The sequence below is a fragment of the Anoplolepis gracilipes genome, chromosome 4 (genome assembly GCF_047496725.1).
Source record: "Anoplolepis gracilipes chromosome 4, ASM4749672v1, whole genome shotgun sequence".
Taxonomy (NCBI): domain Eukaryota; kingdom Metazoa; phylum Arthropoda; class Insecta; order Hymenoptera; family Formicidae; genus Anoplolepis; species Anoplolepis gracilipes.
In genome coordinates, this window is record NC_132973.1 from 13,459,622 (window position 1) to 13,483,695 (window position 24,074).

At 27.0% G+C, this 24,074-nt stretch overlaps 2 protein-coding genes across 4 annotated transcripts; one reads left to right on the forward strand and one right to left on the reverse strand.

The window, feature by feature from the left end:
• The first annotated feature begins 700 nt into the window (after window positions 1–700).
• LOC140664456 (acyl-CoA Delta-9 desaturase-like) lies at window positions 701–4,636 on the forward strand. Of its 2 annotated transcripts, none has more exons than XM_072889579.1 (6): window positions 701–804; window positions 1,286–1,465; window positions 1,822–1,952; window positions 2,688–2,893; window positions 3,485–3,670; window positions 4,282–4,636. In XM_072889579.1, the coding sequence occupies exons 2-6, from the start codon at window positions 1,309–1,311 to the stop codon at window positions 4,589–4,591; spliced, it is 990 nt and encodes a 329-aa protein (XP_072745680.1). In that variant the 5' UTR covers window positions 701–804; window positions 1,286–1,308; the 3' UTR covers window positions 4,592–4,636. The 2 variants fall into 2 exon arrangements, with proteins under 2 accessions (XP_072745680.1, XP_072745681.1); XM_072889580.1 differs by having other exon boundaries at window positions 739–804; window positions 1,290–1,465.
• A 430-nt stretch (window positions 4,637–5,066) lies between these two features.
• On the reverse strand, window positions 5,067–22,420 carry LOC140664455 (acyl-CoA Delta-9 desaturase-like). Of its 2 annotated transcripts, none has more exons than XM_072889577.1 (6): window positions 22,149–22,420; window positions 9,124–9,353; window positions 8,494–8,624; window positions 7,687–7,892; window positions 7,410–7,595; window positions 5,067–7,223 (listed from the first exon to the last, which is right to left on the reverse strand). In XM_072889577.1, exons 2-6 carry the CDS (start codon window positions 9,335–9,337, stop codon window positions 6,899–6,901), a joined length of 1,062 nt encoding a protein of 353 aa, XP_072745678.1. In that variant the 5' UTR covers window positions 9,338–9,353; window positions 22,149–22,420; the 3' UTR covers window positions 5,067–6,898. The 2 variants fall into 2 exon arrangements, with proteins under 2 accessions (XP_072745678.1, XP_072745679.1); XM_072889578.1 differs by lacking the exon at window positions 22,149–22,420 and adding an exon at window positions 10,704–10,841.
• Between the last annotated feature and the right edge of the window lie 1,654 nt (window positions 22,421–24,074).

Genomic DNA, 24,074 nt, shown 5'->3' on the forward strand with positions numbered 1-24,074 from the left:
ATTCGAACAGTAGATTACACTTCTTCAAAAAATTTAAATCATTGAAATATATTTAATTTTAAGGATTATTGAAGAAATAATTATTGTTAGTTAAAAAATCGCAACTAAATAAGAACTTATAATGTTCATTTTTATTGTTCTGATTTCTAGTTAAAATAATAAATTGCACGAAACATTTCAATAAAGAATCGCAACAATTGTATAGTAGCAAATAAACTATGCATTAGATAAATATTTTAAATACATTTAAATAATATACAATTTTCGAAATGCTTATTTCTATTTTGTGTATAGTATTTTTTTAGTAATTTTTTCCTCCTCACAGTTATTATAGTTCTTACAGTTATATACTATTTTGAGTTTACTACTTTATATACATAAATGCAAATTGAAATAAAGTATATTTCTGTTAATCATACTGCCTACTTAGATAACTTGCATTTAATTTAATAACCGCGTTTTGAAATAGCTTTTACATATATAAATCTGTTAAATGCGGTATCTATGCATTTCATAGATATGATTGTTAAATTTCGAAAAGAAAAAAACAAGAAATCGTGATGTATGAAAAACAAAAAATTTTATAAAAATTTAATTTGTTTAAGAAATTCACTATACATCATGTGTATGACACAGACAAACGGCAAAGTTTCGCAACACAGGAAATGACTAGGGAAAAGTAACTCATTTTTGTTGATAATGAAATTCTGAATAGGGTCGTAAGGCCGGAACATCCTCAGCGATGCTTTTGCCGTATAGTATCTTTCCAACCTTCCAGAAGTACATTTCACTGCAACATCGAAGGTAACTGTTTCGATAAGTTAGATATTATAGATATTTATTTTTTATAAAAGAGAATACACATATAATAATATATAAGCATCGATATTTCTTGCATTTTTAGTTTTGTTCGTAATTACTTTTTAGTTTCTATTTTTAAACATTTTTAAAATATTCAACACAATGTTATTGTCCAGTTAAAATTTCGTTTTTCAAAAAGTTTTTATTTTTTTTTTTTTATTAGGAATCAGTTCCTATATCGATACGTTAATTTACTGATATACACTTACGCATAAAATTATATAATTCGATATCAATGCTTATATGCATTTACCTGATAAATTTTATTTTACTCTTTTTAGTATTAATTTTTCAACAAAGATATAATAATTATTAATTATGATTTGAGACGTAATAATTATTTAATATGATTGTTATTATAAAATGCTATCAAAATGATAATTAATTAAAAAAATATCCATATATGTTCTCTTCTTTCTGTCAGCAAGATTTTTGTGATATATCAATATGAGGGAAACCAAAGAAGAGAACAGTACTATCAATAAAACGGAAAAGCGATCTGTTAGATGGGTTCTTGTGCTTTTTTATCTTTATCTTCATATCCTTGGTATTGCCGGAATGTATTTTCTATTTACCAAAACAAAATGGATTACGGTATTTTATTGTGAGTATTATATGTCTTATTATCTATATCTTATTATCTATCTTATATTATATATATTATTGTATATGCAATTATAATAAAAAAATCACGTACATAAATAAAATTAATTAATTTTTTATATTCTAAATCAGTTGACAACTTTGGATATATTAAAAAATAAGAATCTTATTGTAAAAAATGTTGACATTGTTAATTAACGGTTAAAATTAAATATTTCGTTAAATAAAAAAATATGAGATTCAAACATTTCAAATCAAACTTGCTGCTGATACATATGTCCTTTTTCGCAACGTGTTAATGCCTTCTTCTCTCGATAAACTCTGATGATTATTTGACGTATAGTTTGATGATTTCAGTTTTATTCCTCGTCACGATCTCTTCCATAGGATTGACAGCGGGTGCACATCGGTTATATGCGCATCAAGCTTTTGTCGCAACATGGCAACTTAGATTCTTTATTATGCTGTCACACACTCTTGCAGGCGTGGTAAGTGTGTAAAGATTTAATAAATGAAATATTTATATTATATGTCAATGAAATATTTAATAGCCGAATGATTCAATATTATACTAATTAATAAAATAAAAATATAATCAAATATTGTTATTTTATTTATTAGTATAATATTGAATATAACGAAAAATTCTTTGTGTATTTTCTCGTTATTATAATAAGGATTTTAGATATTGTATATTAAAATATGCATATTAGATTCACGACTATTATTATTTTGTTTTTTAAAAGGCATAATTTAATATATCTTTTATTTTAGAGTAGCGAAAAAAAATAACAAAAAAACAGAGTAAGTTTTACTTTATCCGATATAACATATATTTTCAATATTTGTTATATATAAAAAATTAATTGCGCAGGATAATTATCGTCATCATCTAGTACAATTATCGTTATTATATAATTAAAAGTATTAAGTTTTATTACTCGAAACATTACATGACTCGCAATAACAAATATTTGTAATATAATTAATTCAGATACACGTTATACATTAATATGCACATACAATATCTATGCATATATATTTAATAGGTTAATGCAATATTAAACATAAGCGTTTCTGATAAGGGAATGACTGTGACAAAAATTATACAATGAAAGAGACATAACTAAAATTGGAATTATTTTCTTAAAATTTTTATCTAGCATTTAAGTACTTCAATAAATTTATGTTTGCTTTAATAAATGCATAAAAATTATTTTCAGGGATCGATACAAAATTTTGTTTTTTGGCATAGATTGCATCATACATATTATGGTACTGAGAGAGATCCGTATAATCATAAAAAAGGATTTCTTTATTCTCATGTCATTAGTAATGTTTTATCAGCACCTTCTGACATAAAAACGTACGCGAAAGACATTGATATGCGTGATGTAGAAGCAGATGGATACGTCTGGACACAAAAAATGTATGTGCTATTTTTTTGATGTGTGTGTGTTTAATTCAAATATTTTATATAGAAACTTTATATAGAACATGCAGCACATTTTTTAAAATAATTAATAAAAATGTATTAAAAATATGGTGGAAATAAAGGGCAATTGATACATGTATTTATAACTTTTCGAGAAGAAATGGATATAATATGGTCATATGTAAATATACATAATTAAATATAAAGAGATTTGATAAAATATGTAATTTTATATGATCATATATAATAATATCTGAAATTTGACGTAATATAAAATCTTACGTGATCATATCTTTATATAATCACATTTAACTAGATCTGTACATGAAAATAGATCTAGTCGAATATAATTATATAAAGATAAGATATCACGCTAAATTTCAAATATATATATATATATATATATATATATATATAATTATATATATTTATATTATAATTATATACATATATAAACAATTGTTCCTCTGACATACATTATTTATAATCTGTTATTATTCTGTTACGCAATAATATATTTTGTTTTGTTATGTATTATATTAAACTAAGTATATACATATATATATATATATTTATATTGCATAGGTTTTATTGGATACTCTTCATCATATTTGGACTTCTACTACCTATCAATGCTCCCTTAGAATATTGGGATGAATCGATGGCTAACTCTTTTCTGATCATTGGCGCAGCACGACTGATGATAACTACACACATTTCCTGGCTTGTAAACAGTGCTTTGTTGGTCTGGGGTCTAGAAAAAGGAGCTAAGTTAATATCTTTTTTCAGTACCATCTCACTTTTGTACAAACTCTTCTTCAACATGCCGAAGAGTCATGGTACCATCATGATCGATAGGGATGGTATACATTACAAGTAGCACTTAATGAAATTTGACGAAAATATTTTATTATAAAATACTATGTACATATAAATTATTATTTTGTTAAAGATAAGACAATATATATTCTTTAAGTTTAAATTGGTTTTTATATTATAGATTAATTAAAAACGTTACATAATAAAAATCTTTGTAATATATACATATGATGGTAATGGTAAACTCATAATGTAATTTCTTGTACATTTTAGTTATATGCTTTTTTCAAATATTAATAGAAAACACTACATATAAAATAAAATATAATATAAATATATAATAATATTAAAAATTTTTGTATTGATAAAATTTTCCATATGAAAGTATTTACTTCTTGTTTCTCTAAACAAATATATATTATATATATATATATATATATATATATATATATATATATATATGTGTGTGTGTGTGTGTGTGTTTCGTGATTATAACTATCTTTTCCTTAATAAAAGATAGTATTAATTTCACTCGATTCTGACATATGACATTTACGTTTCAGGTTCCCAGTCGACGATAACTCTGTTTTCTTTTTGTCAAAGTCCTACTGGTTAAATTATCACTACATGATTCCGTGGGATTGGAAAAGTGATGAATTTGGTACTTACAAAACTGGTTTCGCCACGTTCATCGTCAAAATGTGGCGCGAACTTGGGTTCATCAACGAGATGAAGACTGCTACCAGTAAAGACGTGCAAGACGCTCTTTGCAAGATTGCTACGTCGGAGACGACATTAAAAGAAGCTCTGACAGAAATACAAAAAAATGCCGAAGCAGTCGCTTACAAAAAGAAACTAATGTTTCATCACTAGGAATATATGAATTCGCAAGAGTTTCATGAATTATTAAGAATAATATGTAATTGGGATTTTTTCTTGTAAATTTCAATTTAAAATAATAAATATTTTGTTTATTTATGCAACGTAGATGCAAAAGTAGATGTAACTTCAAAATGATTATTCTTGATACCTGGAGGTATATACAAAACAAACATCTTATTAAAATTATAGAACATAAAATGTAGTTTATATTGTATATCGATCATGATCCGCCCATGACACATTGTTTCTGGAAAGAAACATACAGAATGACATCCATTGAATAACAAATTTGATCAATAAAAAAATCATTAAAATGAAATAGCGAATAATCGTTGTATTATATAATGTATATCATAGAATCTATTGCCATCTTTATTGCTGTAACAGACGAGGTATAAGAATTTAATGTTATGAAAGCAAGGTATAGATGCTAAATAAAAAGCCACAGAAAATAATGTCCAATGTGTCTTTTTTTTACTTAAAAATATACCTTTATTAAACATTTTATTTTAATTATTATCAGAATTTATTGTGTATAATACAATAAAATCATGCGATTTTTCTTATATTTAACAATGATGATAATATCAATAATTTAGTGTCCTCGGCGACACAATCACGACAATCGTTTTGTTTTCTCATGTTTGTTAGACGAATAAGTAATTATAACTATATAAAGTAGTTATAAATAGTAGATTAAATACCCACACACAACTAATTATAAGAAGTTTTAATAAACCAAACATAATTTTATACTAGTATCAAAAAGAATATGCATCAACCAATATCAGAGTAATTATCATGGAAAATTAATTAATTTATAATAGAAATGTCCTTTATGTGCCGTCCTTTACTATATTTTTGATTCTTCACATTATTCTAGATTAGTAATTTGGAATTTGGAAGCATGGAATTGACTTTTTATCTCGTCTTATTTTATTACATTTTCATATTATTAAAGCTGCAAATATTATTTTTTGAATTTTACGTTGTCTTGAACTGATATCAAAGAAACAATATATGTATTTTATTGTTAGTAAACACATCATTAGATGTGTATCATTAAGTCAAATTACATATTTGATAATTATGCTTGTTTTGATTTACGCAATCCTTTTTATTATTAATGCGTATATTTTTGTATTAACAAATTTCTTTCTCTCCTTTAAACACAAATAATTTATTGTATAAATACCTCGCATCCATTGATATCTATAAACTAGTCTAAGTGCGAAACAGTACTGAATGAAAAAAAAACAAAAACATTGCAATGCATTATGTAATATGCAATGTAATATGTAAAAAAAAAAAAATATCTTATCGCATCACAAATAAAAAATCAAAACTTTTATAAAGTGTGCTAGAAAAAAGAGGAAAAGAAAAGAGGCAAATATAATTATTATATTTACAGATGACATTTCACTGATGTTTTATAATATTATTTAAAATCTTTTTAATCAATAGTATTGTATCCAGGTTTGTGTATTACAAAACAAATTATTTATTTTAATCAAGAACTTTTAATTTAATTATATATTTAAAATTGAGCATAAATTTAGTCATGTAAATTAGTAAAAATAATTTTTTTTTACATGCTATATCAAATTTTCATAATTTTTCTACTGCACATTATTAATAAAATATTAATAAACACAATTAATATAATTTTCATTAAATTAAAAAAAATAAATTTATTTGGGAAGATGACAATAAAATTTAATGACATTTTAATTTATCTTACTATATTTATCCCTCTTTTTTCTCTTTTCACCGCAGTACCGTTCGCGTTATCTTAAAGTACAAAATTAATACATTTGATTCTAATTATATATATATAATCCTCTCTTCCATACATATATGTACATATATGTACATACATGTATACATACATATATATATATATATATATATTTTTTTTTAAATATATATATATCCCTGTTATGGTTGCGCGTTAAAAATCGTACGAATAATATAAATTATTCAATAATTACGTAGATAATTCGATTTAAATCTACTTCAATAAAAGTATTTTATCAAGCGGATCGACTAATGTTGATATTACGTAGAGCGGCAATGTTTCTGTCTGACATCAAACCTTCCGAGACTGTATTATATGGTACCTGCCATTAATCACGACGTTCAAAGCGAGATACGTAACGTTGAGATGCGAGGCTCGGAAGGCTTAATCGAATGCGACCTTTATGGAATTATCTTAAAATCTATACAAACAAGTAGTCGTCGTAAACGAATGTGCAAAGAATCTTAAATTCTAACCGAGAGAACTTAACGCGCATCATCTTACTGTTCTTTCATATGATGATGTGTAACTATCGCCTCGTTTCTCTCTTCTTGCGTTTGATCCTTGTCACCCCAACCCCATAAGTCGTGACTGCCGTCACCTGTTCTCTCTACCCGTTTCTTCACCATATCCTCAGATACACTCTTCAAATCGTAAGCCCAACCGATCTTCGCAAAGAAATCAATGAAGGCCGTCGTAAAGTTGAAACTGTAGTTTCCGAGCTCGGCTGTCTTGTAATCCCAGGGAAATACGTGATGGTAATTATGCCAACCCTCTCCCAGAGCCATTAAAGCGACACCTTTATTTTCCGACGGATTGATGTATCTATGTCAGATAAGAGAGCAACCATAATATTAATAAACTTTTCACAAGCGTATCAAAAAAATAAGCAATTATTTAAGAAATAAAGATAAAGAATGAGAAGTTCAAGATAAATCTCCTTCGAAAAAATTAATAAATAATATATATAAAATTTGACTTGTAGGACTATTTTAATTGATCAATACTAACTTATCGTAAGGTTTGCTGCCGAAAAGATGTGCCGCGGAGTTTACTAGCCACGTCATATTCAACGTAAAAACATAACGAAGAACTGTGGGAATGAAGTAAGCATTCATCCACGTTTCGTTCCAACACACGACCGGAATGACAGTAGGTAAAATGAAGCACAGCAATGGCATCAGCACTTTATAATATCTGAAAAATAAATCAGAATTCATTTTTAGTATACCTTCATCTATATTCGTCACTAAAGAGACACCATTCGAATTGACATTGACACACGTACTTTTTTTGAAATCCCAATATAGGGTCGCTTTCGAGGTCACTCAAGTCAATTCCTTTGCCTTTTTCTTTGACATCGGGATGCTTCTTACAAAGTAGCCAACCTACATGAGCGAAGAAGAAACCTCTCGTAGCATTATGTGGATCGGCATCCGTCTCGCTGTACTTGTGGTGAACCCTGTGATCTCTAGCCCAATCGATCGCAGCGTCCTAGATTCCACAAAATTACATTTTAATCAATATTGCTATAAAAGTCTTTAATATGTTTTACTCGCGCAAATAATATGGTTCTGCCATTCAATCTGTATTGTTTCCTATATATATATATATATATATATATCGCGTTATAAATGTAAATACTGAATATGTTTGTTCATGTCCTATCGATCCATCGCGGAAATAATATACGTGCCACCTACATTCTCGAGTTTATGGAGAATAAAATTTTTTCCATAACAACACATCGCTTGTTTAACCAATCTCTAACAACGCAGCGAGAATCATGCTAGTTTTCCATTACCTACACGCGACGCGTGTTTTATGCTCGACATCATTGCATCGACATGAATTCTTTACGCTTCACTAGCTGCAGAAAAAAGTCGATTCTATCCTATTCGATTAATTACTATATTGTTAAATATATATCTAGTCAACTGAAATCTTTCTTAGCAAAGTTTTTATATTCTATATTTTGTCAAAAAAAATTAATTATTAAATCAGTTGATATATCCTACTTTTTTCGCAAATAGTTTTATTAAATTATTTTATTATCTCTCTCTTTTAGTTCTTCTGTGAAAACTTGATTACGCACCTGGAATGCTATAGTATTCATAATCATAAGTATGAACTGAAGAGGCCACTTGGCTTTGTAAGATCTATGTGCCCATAATCTGTGAGCTCCGGCTGTGATTCCAATACCCGTAATTTGATATAAAAAGATTGCTGTAATTAAGAAAATCATGACATTAAACGTAAAGTAATCCGATCAATTTGTTATCTTTATCAAATAATTATTTTGAAGCATATTATCTAAAATGTAAAACTGGCAATGTGACTCAGTTGTTAAATTTATTCATATAATGTTGATAACATAATTTCTGATAACAGTTGTATATTCTAAATCTAATAAATAAAAATTTTGATAGATTTGTAAAATTAAGCGCGTGAAAGTGCGTATATTATATATGTAATAGCATCATACTCTTATTAAACAATTCCATTTTTCTGAAATTTATTACGTATTTAATTTTATTTATTATAATTATTTATTTTTATTTATTATCATAAAAATAGAAGATGATCACTTAATGTATTATAGCCATTAAAATTATTAAAATTATATTTTTGTTATTAGTTTTTGATAAATTATCATAAATTAGAAGACGAGTAATTGAAAACATTGATATCTAAAGAATATGTATAAAATAAAATCAATCCTTACCGAAAACAATGGTCGCCAATTTGGCAGACGTGAAACATAAATAAATTCCGTAAAGAGCTCCGAGATGTAAGTACGAGAAAACCGCCACGTTTCTCCACACGATACGTCTAACATATTTTGTTTTTTCCTTAGGTTCCTGCGTCAGTTGCGATTCGGTCAGAGTTTCGCCCTCGAAGAGCACTCCTGTCGGTGCGCTGGTTATATTCGGCGCCATGCTTACTTAAAAAAACCTATCAACAACAATATGAAAATCTATACTTAGTATTTGATTTCTTATAAAGCATTTTAATTTTTTTAATAGACACTAAATCTGGCATTTCACGATGAAAAAACGTTTAATTCAGATTATCATTATTCCTATTTGTTATTCAATATTCAGATTCATTATTCAATATTATTTATTATTCATATTCACAATTATTCATATTTTTTAAATTGTCTCTCACTAATTTCTGTTAAATAAATAACCATGTATGTGCTTAAGTTAATTACAATTTAAAAATTTATTTAAATTATATAAAAACTTTCAGTAAATTTTACATACTATGGTATATTATTGCAAAATTATAATTAGCTTAATTTAAAATTTTTGGTAACAATAGTGTAAAAAATCTACAACAAAAGTCGATATCGATAAAAATAGAACTTTCTCGAGGCCGTCGCGACGATAATCATATTTACACGTGGCTCGTTGTTTGATGAAGCTAATGTGGTTCGCATTGTGGCGTCATAATTATAATGACTCTAATATTGCAGTCAAAAATCCCGTAAGGATAGAACATGGTAAATGTATGTGAAAAAATGAGGAAAAAAGGAGTAATAAAAATATATCAATAATATATCAATAACAACGAATATAAGTTCAATACAAATGTAAAGTGTATGTTTCTTTCTCTCTCTTTTTCTATTTGCAACATAACGAAGAGTATTTAAACATTGTCATTATGATTATCGTGTTTCGTAATTACTACACTAAAAATGACTCGCGGAAATAGTTACATCTTACATCAGTAGACGAAACCATATATATTATATCCTGGAAACGTGAAATAATTGTATTACATTAACCGTATACTGTTTGCTCAAATTAATCATTAATGTTAGGAAACAATAATTCTCTCTCTGGGGAAATAACACCTGTCAGACTTTCACCGGTAACGCAATGTCGCGACAGCGTTTTCAGCTAATATCTTACTTAAATCTTAAATCATAAATTCACATTACAGAATTGCATTCCAATGCATTCCACTTTTGCTCACTTAATATTTCTCGTAATGTTATAATAAATAAACCACGTGTAACGTGTGTAACGTGTACACCTCTACATTATAAGTCTGAAACAATAATACCAATGAACTTGCGGAAAGAAAATGATTTTTAACATGACACATTCATTATTCATGGATAATGAGCAGAATTAATGGGCATAACTATCCGATTTTTTTCGTACACATCAAACTTTTTAGCGGTGTCTTTAACCATCTTAATTTTAAGGAATTTTCTTATTGGTTCGAATATTAATAGTTCACGAATCTGACATCCGGATATTGACACCGACGCGTATATACATACATACGTACACAGTTTGGTGTATCGTCGTATCGTAAGATCGTAAGCCCGCAGGCGTTGCCCTCAATTCCATCAAATACGCGAAAACGTATATCCCGCATGTGACCGGGGATGTTGGCCGGTCGAGGACCAACTATCGACTGCCGGCTGCCGGCTGGATCCTCGACAGACGTCATCCAGGCGCAGGCTTACGCGGCACCGAAACGCCGGCATACAAGATAGAAGGTTTCCGCCGCTTGTGCAAAATATAAGGTCGTCTGAGGAGAGTGCGATCAGCTGATCGATCCTCAAGATAATCCGATCATCAATAAAGAATAAAGCTTCTATCTCGGATTATCAGAGTAGTGAAAGAGAAACGATTGTGTAAGATACAATTTTTTATAATTCCTTCCCTTCCATTTGCAATTCACTAATTTAATTAAATTTTTAAAAATTGAAAATTTATGAGCAATTTCAGAAACTGAAAATTCATAGTATAATTTATATTTAACACGCGATTACTAAATCACGTCTTGCATTAATAAACCATTGTATTATGCATATAGACAACGTTAATCAACAGGATGCGAATAATATAGAATAATTATTCATAGCATACATTCGAAATAGTCAATGACTTCACTTTTATATTCATTTTATCATTTTCTAAAATAGAGAATACACATGACATCATTAATTGTAAATAATGATAAGTTATATGTAGTTTTTTTCAATATTTTAATAAGATATACACTATATAAATCATCACATTCACTCATAAATTATGGCATATAACTTGTCTTATTTTCCACTTTATTTACATAATTATTGAAATGTAATAAATGCGACGTATCGTGTATTGTTTTACAGATTTCATATTGCACATTTGTATGTTACATATGATTAATTGATTTTTATTGATTTTACATTATACGTAATATATCGTGGCTTTAAATATAACAACAAGGTTGAAGACGCGAATTTTATACACGTACAAGAACTCGGGGTTTATTTGTCTCTGTCATTGCCAAGGTTATAACAGCGGCAGGGTCATCTGTTTTCATTACAGTACAATGACACGATTCAGCCTAGTACGGTGGTATCACGATACGGCAACAGATGTAAAAAAGTCATTTTTACATTTGTCATTTCATTGAGATTATGCAAATTTATAAACATACATATATCTTTATCGACTGTGACATATGCAAATGTGATATTTATTATCAGAGAGCATGTGATCAATTTGATTTATTCCGCATTGCTAAATAAGCAAAATTTCAGTAATAAATATTTTCTGTGTTATTAAACACAAGCAAAAATGTAGAATATAACAAATTTTTATTACAAATCATAGTGAATGAATGTGTGAGTAAAATATATATATATATTTTACTCACACACTTATTCATTCACTATGATAGTTTTAGAATGAGTGTGTGAGTAGTATAGACATGTGTATAGACATAAATATATATATATATATATAGACAGACAGAGAGAGAGAGAGAGAGAGAGAAAATACGAATAAGAATATGCATGCTACAGTTACCTATAAAAAAAATTATTATTCAATCTAACATATTTAATCTTAAAACATAATTTATAATTATAATAATAATAACATAATTTATAATAATAATAAAAAATTTTAAATTTGTTACATATCATACATTACATTATATAGACAACGGGCTAATATAAGCCAAGGGTAACGTCTGGAAGGCAATAAAATGAATATAATAAATAATAATAATCGTCGATAAGTAAATTATATTTAATATTATTATTAACTAAATGAAATTAATAACTATAATATATAATATATAATATATAATAGTTTAATAAAGTTATGATTAAACTACTGATTAAATTATTTAATAAACAATGATTTATTTTTTAAATTTATTTATTTATTTTATTGCGTTCAAGACTTACGATCGTCTCGTATCTGTCCGTTATATCTCTCCATATATTAAATTTATCAGTATGTATATGCAATGCATGTACAATACAGGTGCGTGTATATACATATCTGTATGTCTAATAAAAAATAATTTTATATTCTTTCAATGTTATTTAAGAGAAAATTATATATCATAATATATGCATATAATATGTTGCTTTGATACATAACCATAATACAATAAAGTGGAATATGTTTATTAAAATAGAAAGAAAAAATGCTATGAAACACGAAGGAAACGAGTAATTTTGCTCAAGAACCTGTTGTTTATTTTCATATTTCTAGCGTAAGGTAATGCGGGACTATTCATTTGATGTAATAGGATAACTAGATCCTTCAAGTATAGCATTCTTTAAGGCGGCCATGACTGCGACTTAGCGTGCAGATAATCGCTGTAATATTGTAGTATCTAGTTTATTAAATAAACCAATGCACATTCTTTTATTTAATACAGATAACCATGCATTCATGAAAAGTATTGTTAATTAATATGCGTAAAATGACTTCGATAACACATATAGTCTTATAATAAAAAAAAAATAATACAAATATAATTAGAAAGTTACTTCAGAACAATATCATATAATGTCATAATGTTTTCATTCGATTACAATAAAATCAGTTTTGATGCAGATAATTACATTTTAGATAATGTGCAAAGATAAGTGCAGGTTCTTCTTCAAAGATGTTTATTCAAATTTTGTAAAAAAATTCCTTGAAAATTTCAGATATTCTTAAAAATTCCAAGTAAAGAGAATATTTTAAAGGTTTTTTGATGCAAATAAATTTTTTTATCGTATGCGTTTTTAATTCTCTTCATTCATCCGTGGAAAAACAAAGCCAACTTAAGTTTTAAATGCTACATTTATAAGTATATTGAAAAAGTACTCAATAGCTTTCGTAAGATAAACATTGTTTACATTGCATAACATTTTCATTTTTTTTATCACTACTAAAAATTAGAATAAAGAAGATTTACTGCATATTCAACATTTTGTTAAGATATATATTGAATATATAAAAAGATATTTATATATTTTTATGTATACGTATATTTTATATATCCTTTAAACACATAATTCACAACTTGGTTTATTAGTGAATATTCATTTATTTACAATATAAGAGAAAAATTATTAAAGACAGAATTTTAAAAAAATTTTTTGAATCTCTATAAAATTCTGTGAGAATTTCCTGATTTTTTCCTAGTATAAAAGAAATCCTACCAAGTTTTCCATGTTTTTTCAAAAAGTAGACACTCTGTTTTTCTTGTGTATTCATATTAATATATCTTGTATATTTATTATATAATAATATAAAATATTAAAAAATGTAATATTGACCAAAGAAAGAGAAAGAGAGATGTAATTTATGTAAAAGCATAAAAAATAAAATTTTTAAAATATCAAAAATATGTAATATATAATATATAATATATATGAAGTAAAGAAGAAAAGCTTTTCACTAAAATATAACTGTATGAATATATAAAGTTATTTTATTAATTATTATTAATTCAAGAAAATATTTTTAGTGTATATGTTAAAAAATTAAATATGTACTATATAGTTATGTATTACTTTTTCTTGCCACCGTTATTGCATCATATTCAATTTCTGAAATAAAATACATGCTGGAAAAACACGTATGCTAATATCGGACTTCCCCGTACTATTTTCGATATTAATTGCCACATAAACACTTACGATGAATACATGGTCGCATTTGCATATCACAAAATATCAAAATTTATTGACAATCAATTAATTCTTGCCGTCATTTTTTATAGACGATTAATCGTCAGTTATATAATGCAACGAATACTGTATTTTTTTCGATCTGTACGGACACAATTTAAAAAATGCCTTGCCAGTTAATATTGCTGTTAAATTGATGTGTATTGCATAACATTCTTTTAAATATTATATAAGTTTTAAAACAATAGAATTTAAATAATAATGCTATTTAAATAAATATAAATGCTATTAAAATAATATCTTTTTCAAATCGTGTTCTTTAACTCAAAATGTTTATCCTGAAATATTAATAGGTCTTTTAATAACAATTTCACAAAAAATTTAACAAAGATTTATATGACACTCGAGAGATGTAATTGCAATATCTAATTTGAAAGCAATTTCTATTTCTCAAAATTTAATAAAAAATAATTGTATCATCATTTTCATTCTAATATTTGGATCACTGTTAACTGTTATATAGGGAGCAACGGTCCTTAGGAAAATAATTCAGTGCCGCCGATAATCGTACCAGACCTCAGCTGAGATCGTCTGAGCCAATGGGATCGCGTCGTATGACTCTCGCCACCTGAAATTGGCGAATGGAGATGGACGGGACGAGAACAGACGCCACGCATTCTACTCTTCCACCAAGTATCGACCGCGCGCCTGTATCTATATTAGCCGTACTGAACTACTGACATTGTGAGGTTGTCCGAATTAACAATGAGTATTACTTGCAGCTTGGAACCGCTTTGCTTGTTCTAAAAGTGAACATCTTTCTCGACTTATTGATTTAAAAAATTATTTTATTCTCACAGATATTTTTTAGATATTCAAAACACTCGATAAATGATTATAAAATATATACAATAATTAAAAAATAGAATATATATTTTAAAAGAAATATATATATATATATATATATATATGTATAAGTTTTATAATTATTTTCGAATGTTTTGAATAATTGAAAAATATATACATATATATAATATATATTACGTAAATACATATATACGTACATATATATATATATATATATATATATATATATATATATATGAGTGTGTATCTATATGAATATTAATCGTATAAAAATATATGTATATGCACACACGTATAAATAAGTCATCCGATGGATCACGCGACTCACGAGTGTAACGGCAGTTGATAGTGCAAAATGTGATAAAAAATATTACGATAATTCATCAACAGTTTCGTATCAGTATATTATCCTATATTGTTTCGTATATCATCTGTTTTACAATCCATGACCATTCAGATTATTAATAGTTCACGCAAATCGCACGGGTGACCGCAAATGCTTGACCTTTGAATCATGCGTGCATCGTACGATGTGTCATTCAGCTTGATTCCCGCATACAATGCGCCACGTACGTACTACCGCATGCGGCATTTACGTTACATAATCGTCTCTTTATCATCAGAGTTGACGAATACTTACACTTTGTAACAACTAAAACAGCTCAATACATTTCAAAATGTTAATAAGTTAGCTTGTTATAAAGTTACATTTTATAACGCTAGTTATTCACTTCTTTGACTTTTAAAGTAGTTTCTTTTCTAATGCAATATTGTCCAATTTTGTTTAAAGATTTTTTCACAATTTTATTTCGTACGTGTCGTACATCTCGTATAACCACGTGCGCGTACGTATCACGCAATCGCCACGCCACAATGATCCGATCGTATTGGTCTGACGCGGCTCGTACGATCGCACAGCTCACGCTCATTTTGGCGCGCGCAGCTGACTTACATATGCATACTCATATCTCACGGATTTAAGTTTAGTTTAGAGGACTATGTACTTATAAATAGTCATGTTTTATTTATAAGTTTTATAATAGTTGGCCCATATTATATATATCGACAAAAGCGACACGATGAAATGTTCTTCTACAAGTATAAAAGTATTTTTTGTGTATAAATGTTACGTGGTGAATGCAACATGAATAAATAAATACTTATGAAAGAATATTTCGTAGTACTATGTGAGTCGACTTTTATACGGTTTTTTTTTATATGCGTTTAAAAAAAAATATTTTTAATGACAAAAACTGAATATAACGCTGAGCGACATTCGATTCAATATATATATGTATATGCCAGTCGGTCAATCATAATATGCGTATGCAGATCATACATTTGCATTGAAAAAACCACGTGTATATAAAGACACGTCTTGTTTTGTCTTACTTCTTCATGCGTGCACATTGCATCACGTAAGATGTTCTATCTAGTTGGCATACCGGCTGATCACGCACTTGCGTTGTGATTCAAAGAAATACATAATATTGGTACATCAATATATCTCTTCGTATTATTTAATATTTTATAGAACCAACATTTGTCTGAAAACTTTTTCAATACTAATAGAGCGTAAATTTTATAAATCTGCTTATTTTTTTTTAGTTATAAATATTTAATTTGTAAGAATAATTGTATTTTATGTTACAATTATTCGCAATGCATTAAGAATGGACAGTACCACAGTAATTGTTTCATGCTTGAGAAATAACTTGCATGTATTTAAAATGTTAAATTTAAGATATGTTTATTTATAAAATTTTACTTTATATGTTATTTTAAATTGACGTAATTTTAAATTTAATTGAGTAAAATTTGAGATTATTCTGAATGTATACATTATACTCATATCACTGAAAATAAAAAGTAATTATTTATTTATAATTAACTTGTTTAAATTATGTGCCAACAAGAGAGGAAAAAAGTGCATAAATTAACTATACACTCAAAAAAATGATGTTGCAACTTCAACAAAAATTTTTTGTAAAAGGTGTAAAAAATTAACTGTAAGATAAATTATTAGCAAACACTGTGATACTGCATATATTTTGCTTAATCAATTTAAATGACAGAGACAGAATTTATATCTGTACTATTAGTCTAATTTAGACAGAAAATTTTTCTGCGATGCCTATCTTTAAGGCCTATTGTCAAGGACAATTATATTTGTGATTAATATTTGGCAATGGAATCTAAATTTTCTAGAGGTATTGCTAGAATATTGCTGCTATAAATTCTATACATGATAAATAATATTCTAACAGATACAAAAAGTAGCGATAAATTTTAGTTGAGACATCTAGAAATTTATCTATATTAGCAAAATATTTTTTTGAGTGTAATTAATTACATTTCTCTAAATTTTGATAATTAACCTTATTTATCCAAGTTGAATACTGAAAAATATTGAATAGGTTGTGTAAGAAAAATAACTTTACCTTTTCCACCCACGTGTAAAACAGTTAACTCAATGACAAATTGAAATGTATTTAGTTATATAACTCTTTGTTTTCGATCATATAAGTCCAGCAATTTTAAGTTTTTGTTTGACAAATTTAATAAATTTATTCTGTGTAACATGTCAGAAAAATGAGAATATTATATTAACAGATTCTCTCTCTCTCTTTCTCTCTCTTTCTTTCTCTTTCTCTCTCTCTCTTTCTCTTTCTCTCTCTCTCTCTCTGTCTCTGTCTCTGTTTATTATATTTAAAACCAACTACAAAATAACTACAATAAGAAATTGATAAATTTACCCCTATCTTACTATTTAACTATTTCTTTCTATTCCAATCAATTATACAAGATCTTAAAATAATGAACTTAATTTAATAAAATAGACAAAAAAAATTGTATTGAAGAATATGCTAAATAATAAGTTAACCAAGTATTTGTTAATGCGATTAAACAATAATTTTAGTTGTTCGTATTTGCGGATGAGAAAATTTTCAGAAAGAGTAATAACAAAATAAGATATATTTACTATTTCAAATCCATCTATCTTGATATTTTTTTAAATGCAACTAAAAACTCTTCCGGGAACGCAAACGTGTACTTTCGCCAGCAACATTACAAATTATATCACTTATTTAATGCGAACTCTCGCGCAACATCGATCGGACAGTTTATGTATTCACGTAATATTGTAATTTTTTAACGCGGAAGTCGAAACACTTTTAGGAAAACATGTTCGACATATAATTTATGTTCAAATATTATGTCAACATAAATTTACAGTAATAATTTAAATAATTTAAATAATTGAAGTATTAATCTCTCCTACGAAGTTGGAAAAAATATCGTATGCTATGAAAAAAAATATAAAATACGTGAAAACAAAATAATAATTTTGCATAAGTGTGTGTGATAAAGTTAAATATATTTTAAAAATCTAATTTTTAATTGATTCCAAAAAGCATGTGTAATTGAAAAAAGAAATTTTAGAAAAGAAACAATCATTTAAGTAAATTAAAAGAGGAAACAACGTTAATTGGTGATTACAATCAACTAATTAAAAATCTTAAGTTACTTTAATTATAATACAGCTATCCATTAAAAAAAAAACAGATCATGTGCAATAAAACATTATTTATGTGTAATTTTTCAAACAATAACAGAAAATTGCGCTGATTAAATTATCACTACATTGCATCATTAAACTCTACTACATACACTGTACTATTTCCCATTCTTTTTAACATTTCTAATAAATAATATCGAAATAACACCGGCGTATCATACGCATCCAGCGATTATTTAAACAATTAGCTCCCCAACCCGATCAACGGGTGCTCTTTATGGAGGTAAGTGTAACAGGAAACACTTATTTGAGTTGAAGAGAATTGAAATAACATGATAGGATTATTTTGTAAATGAAACTACGTTTTCTTTACGACACAATGAAACATTTCACGACAAATTATATAAGTTTCAAACTTAGCAAGAATCAAACCATTCTACAGCGTAAAATAATATTTGCAAAATGATAAATGTAAATAAGGTTTAATGTTTAATATTTAATATTAACAAAATAATTAAATAATTAAATCTAATTTAACAAAAGTAATAATCAATTAGTGTAACATTTCTAATTTTTTTAATATTACATTTGCTTATATGTTATTATTTTTATAACATTTTTATATGTTACATTTATGTCAACTTCATAACTTAACATTTTCTGTATGTCTCTTAGAAATGGAATATTATTTTGAGTGTTTTTAACACATCATTAACAATCATTTCAAACAATCAACATATTTCAAAGTCAGTTTAACATTTTAAGAAAAGTTAAAATAAATCTTTGAATAATCAACTTTAAAATGTTTTATCAACATTTCTTATGAGTTATTGCAACTAGTTTTACTCTTTTATGTAGGTTTTAATTAATTTGTATGTTATTTTTACGTAACACTTGAAGTCACAATAACAAAAATAAATGTTTGATGTCAATTACTTAACATTTCTAGTTTGTTTTTAACATTTCAATAAGTAACACAAGATAAATGAAAATTATTTTAACTTAAAATTTAGAGTGAACTTTCTGAGACATGCAAGGAATGTTAATATTAGCATTTTATTTTTTACTGCGTATATAATCGATTGAATTTTAATTATAATATTTCCGATACTTTTATATAAAAAATTATTTTTCGAAAACTCTATTCCTACGTATTCATTCTTAATTCACTTATTACGCGTTCAATTATTAATCAGATGATATAATACTAAAGTCATGGATATTCTAACGATTATTGCATTATTAAAATTATTTTGCAATAATGCGACACTGTAATCGAGAATTTATACAGTACGGAGTTTACATAAAAAGAAATACGATAAAGTCACTGATTAATCTGTGTAGTTATTGCAAGATCTATGATATTTAAGGTATCGAAAATATGATTGTTTTGAGCCATCGAACGATAATTATACTCTGCGATACTCTTTGCATAATAAATCAAAATTTCCTTTGCGTCTATATGTTACACATATTAATACATATATACATCATATTCGTGCAAGTTCTAATTATAAATTTTAATCTATTTAAACGAAAAATAGAAAGTCATGCCCGTATATTCCGTACATGCTAATTATATACACGTTGCATACGTTTATAACGCAAAAGACTACCTACTCTTTCTCTTTCTCTTTTTCTTTCTTTTATTCTTTCTTTCTTTCTTTCTTTCTTTCTCTCTCTCTCTCTCTCTCTCTCTCTTTCTCTCTCTCTCTTAATCTTTTTCTCAAGGGATATACTTAACAACAAAGAGAAATTGTTCAACCACGATTGAGATAGATTATACGTGGGCAGGAAAAGCGCAACCTTTTGTGTTACAAACTACGAGAGTCTCTCGATAGGCAAATCATGTTAAAGCTAAGAATAACCAATGTATTTTTTATTCCCATATGCAAAAATATTACGTGCTATATTAGATTATTTTTTTCTTTTTCTACTATATAAAAGAACACATTTCCTACCTTGAATGAGAGAAAAAGATATTCTCTACATTTCCTTCTCGAATATCTTATCATTATTGTAACAACCTTTAAAAGTAGTTTTCAAATTATAGTTGTCTGTAATATATATTTTATGCATTTCCTCCTTTAATCTATCTTTTATTACCTACTCTAAATTTTAATCTTTTTGAAGGAACTACTGCTTGCTAGTAAGAAAAGTATATATGCTTGGCTTGCTAAAAATATATATCGAATTATTTTAATTAAAATCTGTTCTCACACTTGAATTCATTAATAATATATAACTTATGACAAATTAAAGTAGATCTCTAAATTATTATAGATTTGAAATATATTGCTTGTAAATAATTAATTTCATCAGTTATGAAAAATTTAATAAAAGATTCGTAAAAAAGAATTAATAAACTTCCTCAGAAAAGCTTTCTTTTCAATGTGATTAAAAAATATATTTTTTTGTAAATCTAAAATTATTGTAAAACTAAATTAAATTCATATATAAACATTTGTTAAGTATAAATGAGAAACAATAAAAGTTCGTTTTTCCAACATTTTTCCAACTTTAACCTGGGTTCAAACTATATCTTTGTCTCTGACCTGTTTCTAACTCCAGGTAATTCGTTTTCTTTTTCCTTATGAATTTCTGCCTTTAGAAGAAAAAGAAAAAGGAATTGACTGGAGTTGGTAGAAAATGTGCTTCTTTCAAATAAGTTCAAGAAAAAGAAACAAAGATATAATTTAAAGTTAACCAACATTGGAAAAACTGGCTCTACATAAAACATTATATAATTTTCTCAAAAAATATATCTCTTCGTTTATATTTATATGAGAAAATTTTATAAAGTAAATATTAATATGTATACGGTGAATATTAAATCTTATCTATAAAAAAATAGTATCATATTTAAATTATATCTAAATTATTATTTATACAAATTTTTCAAATTTATTGAAATGTTAGTTACACACACACACACACACACACACACACACACACACACACACACACACACGCGCGCGCGCGTGTGTGTTTGACTGTATATATTTGCATAATATATGTGTATATTGTAAGTGAAACTATATATGGATTTCATACAAACTCGTGCAAGAGGTAGCAAATGAAAACATATTATCGTATCTCATTCTATCAGCATATAAATATATCTAAAACAATGAATCTGAAGAAATTTGCTGTAATTATAATGAATGACGATATCTTCGATATCTACTCTAGATATCGGTATCAATTATTTCAAGAGATATGATATTTCTAACAATTAATATTTTCTATGAAAAATCGATAACTTACATAATTTATATGCATGTTAATTTTGCTGTTGTTCAGCGCGCAAAACAGAAGCGTGATTAGCTATATAATTATATATCAAAAGATTGAAAAAATCAGTGACTGAGATCAGCAGATAATCAAGGATAGTTTTATAAATTGTTAATAAATCGTATCGACTTACCTCTTTTCTTATAAACTCTCACAGCTGATTTGAAATATGCTTGGAACAGTTAACGAATTATTTCTTTCGTCAAAGTAAGGCGGGGAGCAATGGATGATTCTTTCCCGCCAACGACAATTACTTTTTCCACTGATAGTTTCGTTGCTTAATTTCGTCTTCTCTAAAAATATAGATGAATTATAGAGATGGGGACACGACCTAGTAAGAACACGACTATGAATAACGGACAACAACGGCTAAAGGACCGCCAAGGACTGTGAGACCGGTACCACGCGGCGAGAGTTAAATATTATTGGCCGGTGTTTATAGAGAGAAAGAGAGAGAACTATCAACGTTACTTCTGGCGCCACCGTACAGTCACTTGGCGAATTAGTGGAGCCGGTGCAATGGACACGTGACACTCTCGTGCACGGTTTCAAAGACGCGCAATATCGTTTTTTTATTCACAATGCATATATATATATATATATATATATATATATATATATATATATATAGATATATATATATACAGAGTTAGGAAACGTTACTTCATAAAAGTAACGCATTATCGTTACCGTTACTAAAAAAGTAACGATTCGTTACTTTCTCGTTATTTTTATGCCGTTATTAAAGATATTCCAATATTCACTGCCAGTATTGAAAATCTATACGTTACATACACACTGGGTCCAACTTATTCGTTAATTGTGGAATGAGAAAAAGGCATAAAGGAATAAAAGAAAAACTTTTTTCCTGGACTCGCGCATCCCACAGTTAACAAATTAGACCAGTGCTATAAAATTTCAGCAATAAATAGCAGAATAAGCAAATTAATGGTTCTCTGCACATTGGACGCAATAAGCGATATTCAACGAGAGCTCTATTTTTCTAGGTATTACATTCGAAAGCAGAGCTCTCATTGGATATTGCTCATTCTGCAGTTTAATATTTAAGAAAAATCCAGTATGCCAGAACCATAAGATGTAAATATAAATTATATATATATATATATATATATATATATATATATATATATATATAAATACATATCAGTATTGACATTAATCTTCTTGTGAAATAAAATAAATAAACCTTGCACTTCTAATTACATGTGATACCTTCAGCGCCCTAATGCGCGTGACCAGCGCGCGATTTATTGAACAAAGATAACTAAAGTAACGATAAAAGTAACGTAAAATTCGTTACCTTTACTATAAAAAAGTAACGCCGTTACCAAAAATAAGTAACGGTAACGGCGTTACAAGTAACGCGTTATTTCCCAATCCTGTATTATATATATATATATAAATATGTATGTTTATTAAATGTATTTAAATTAATTTATGATTGTCATTAATGTCAATTAATATTGTTTATAAATATATTAATTATAATAAAATAAAGTAAAAAATTATAAAAAAAGAAATTTATTTATTATAATTATTATTAACCCATTATGATTGTATCGTTCAACAAAGAAAAGAATAATTATTTTTTACAATTTTTTTATGCTGAATATAAATGTGATTTTTAAAGTACTCTATAACGTTAACAATTTAGAAAAATTTGAAGCTAAAAAGTTCATAAAAAAATTATAATATAATTTATTATGTTACAGTTATGATACATAGTAGAAAAGTTTTATTTTGTTTAACATTAATTGTAACTCTATTATAAGAACTTTCAAATTTAAAAGAAAAATTTATCAGAAAAATTAATAAGAGAATTTTGTAATATATTAAACATTAAACTTTACAACATTCTAGAATGTTAAATAATTAAATAATTAGAAACCATGAGCAATTCTTTAAATATTTTGTATCATGTAATTTTGACATATATTAAAATAACCTTGAATAACCTTAAAAAAATATTAACCGTAATTCTTATGACATTCATTGCTTATTAAAATTTATGAACAAACGCATGCAAAGCGAAAAAGTA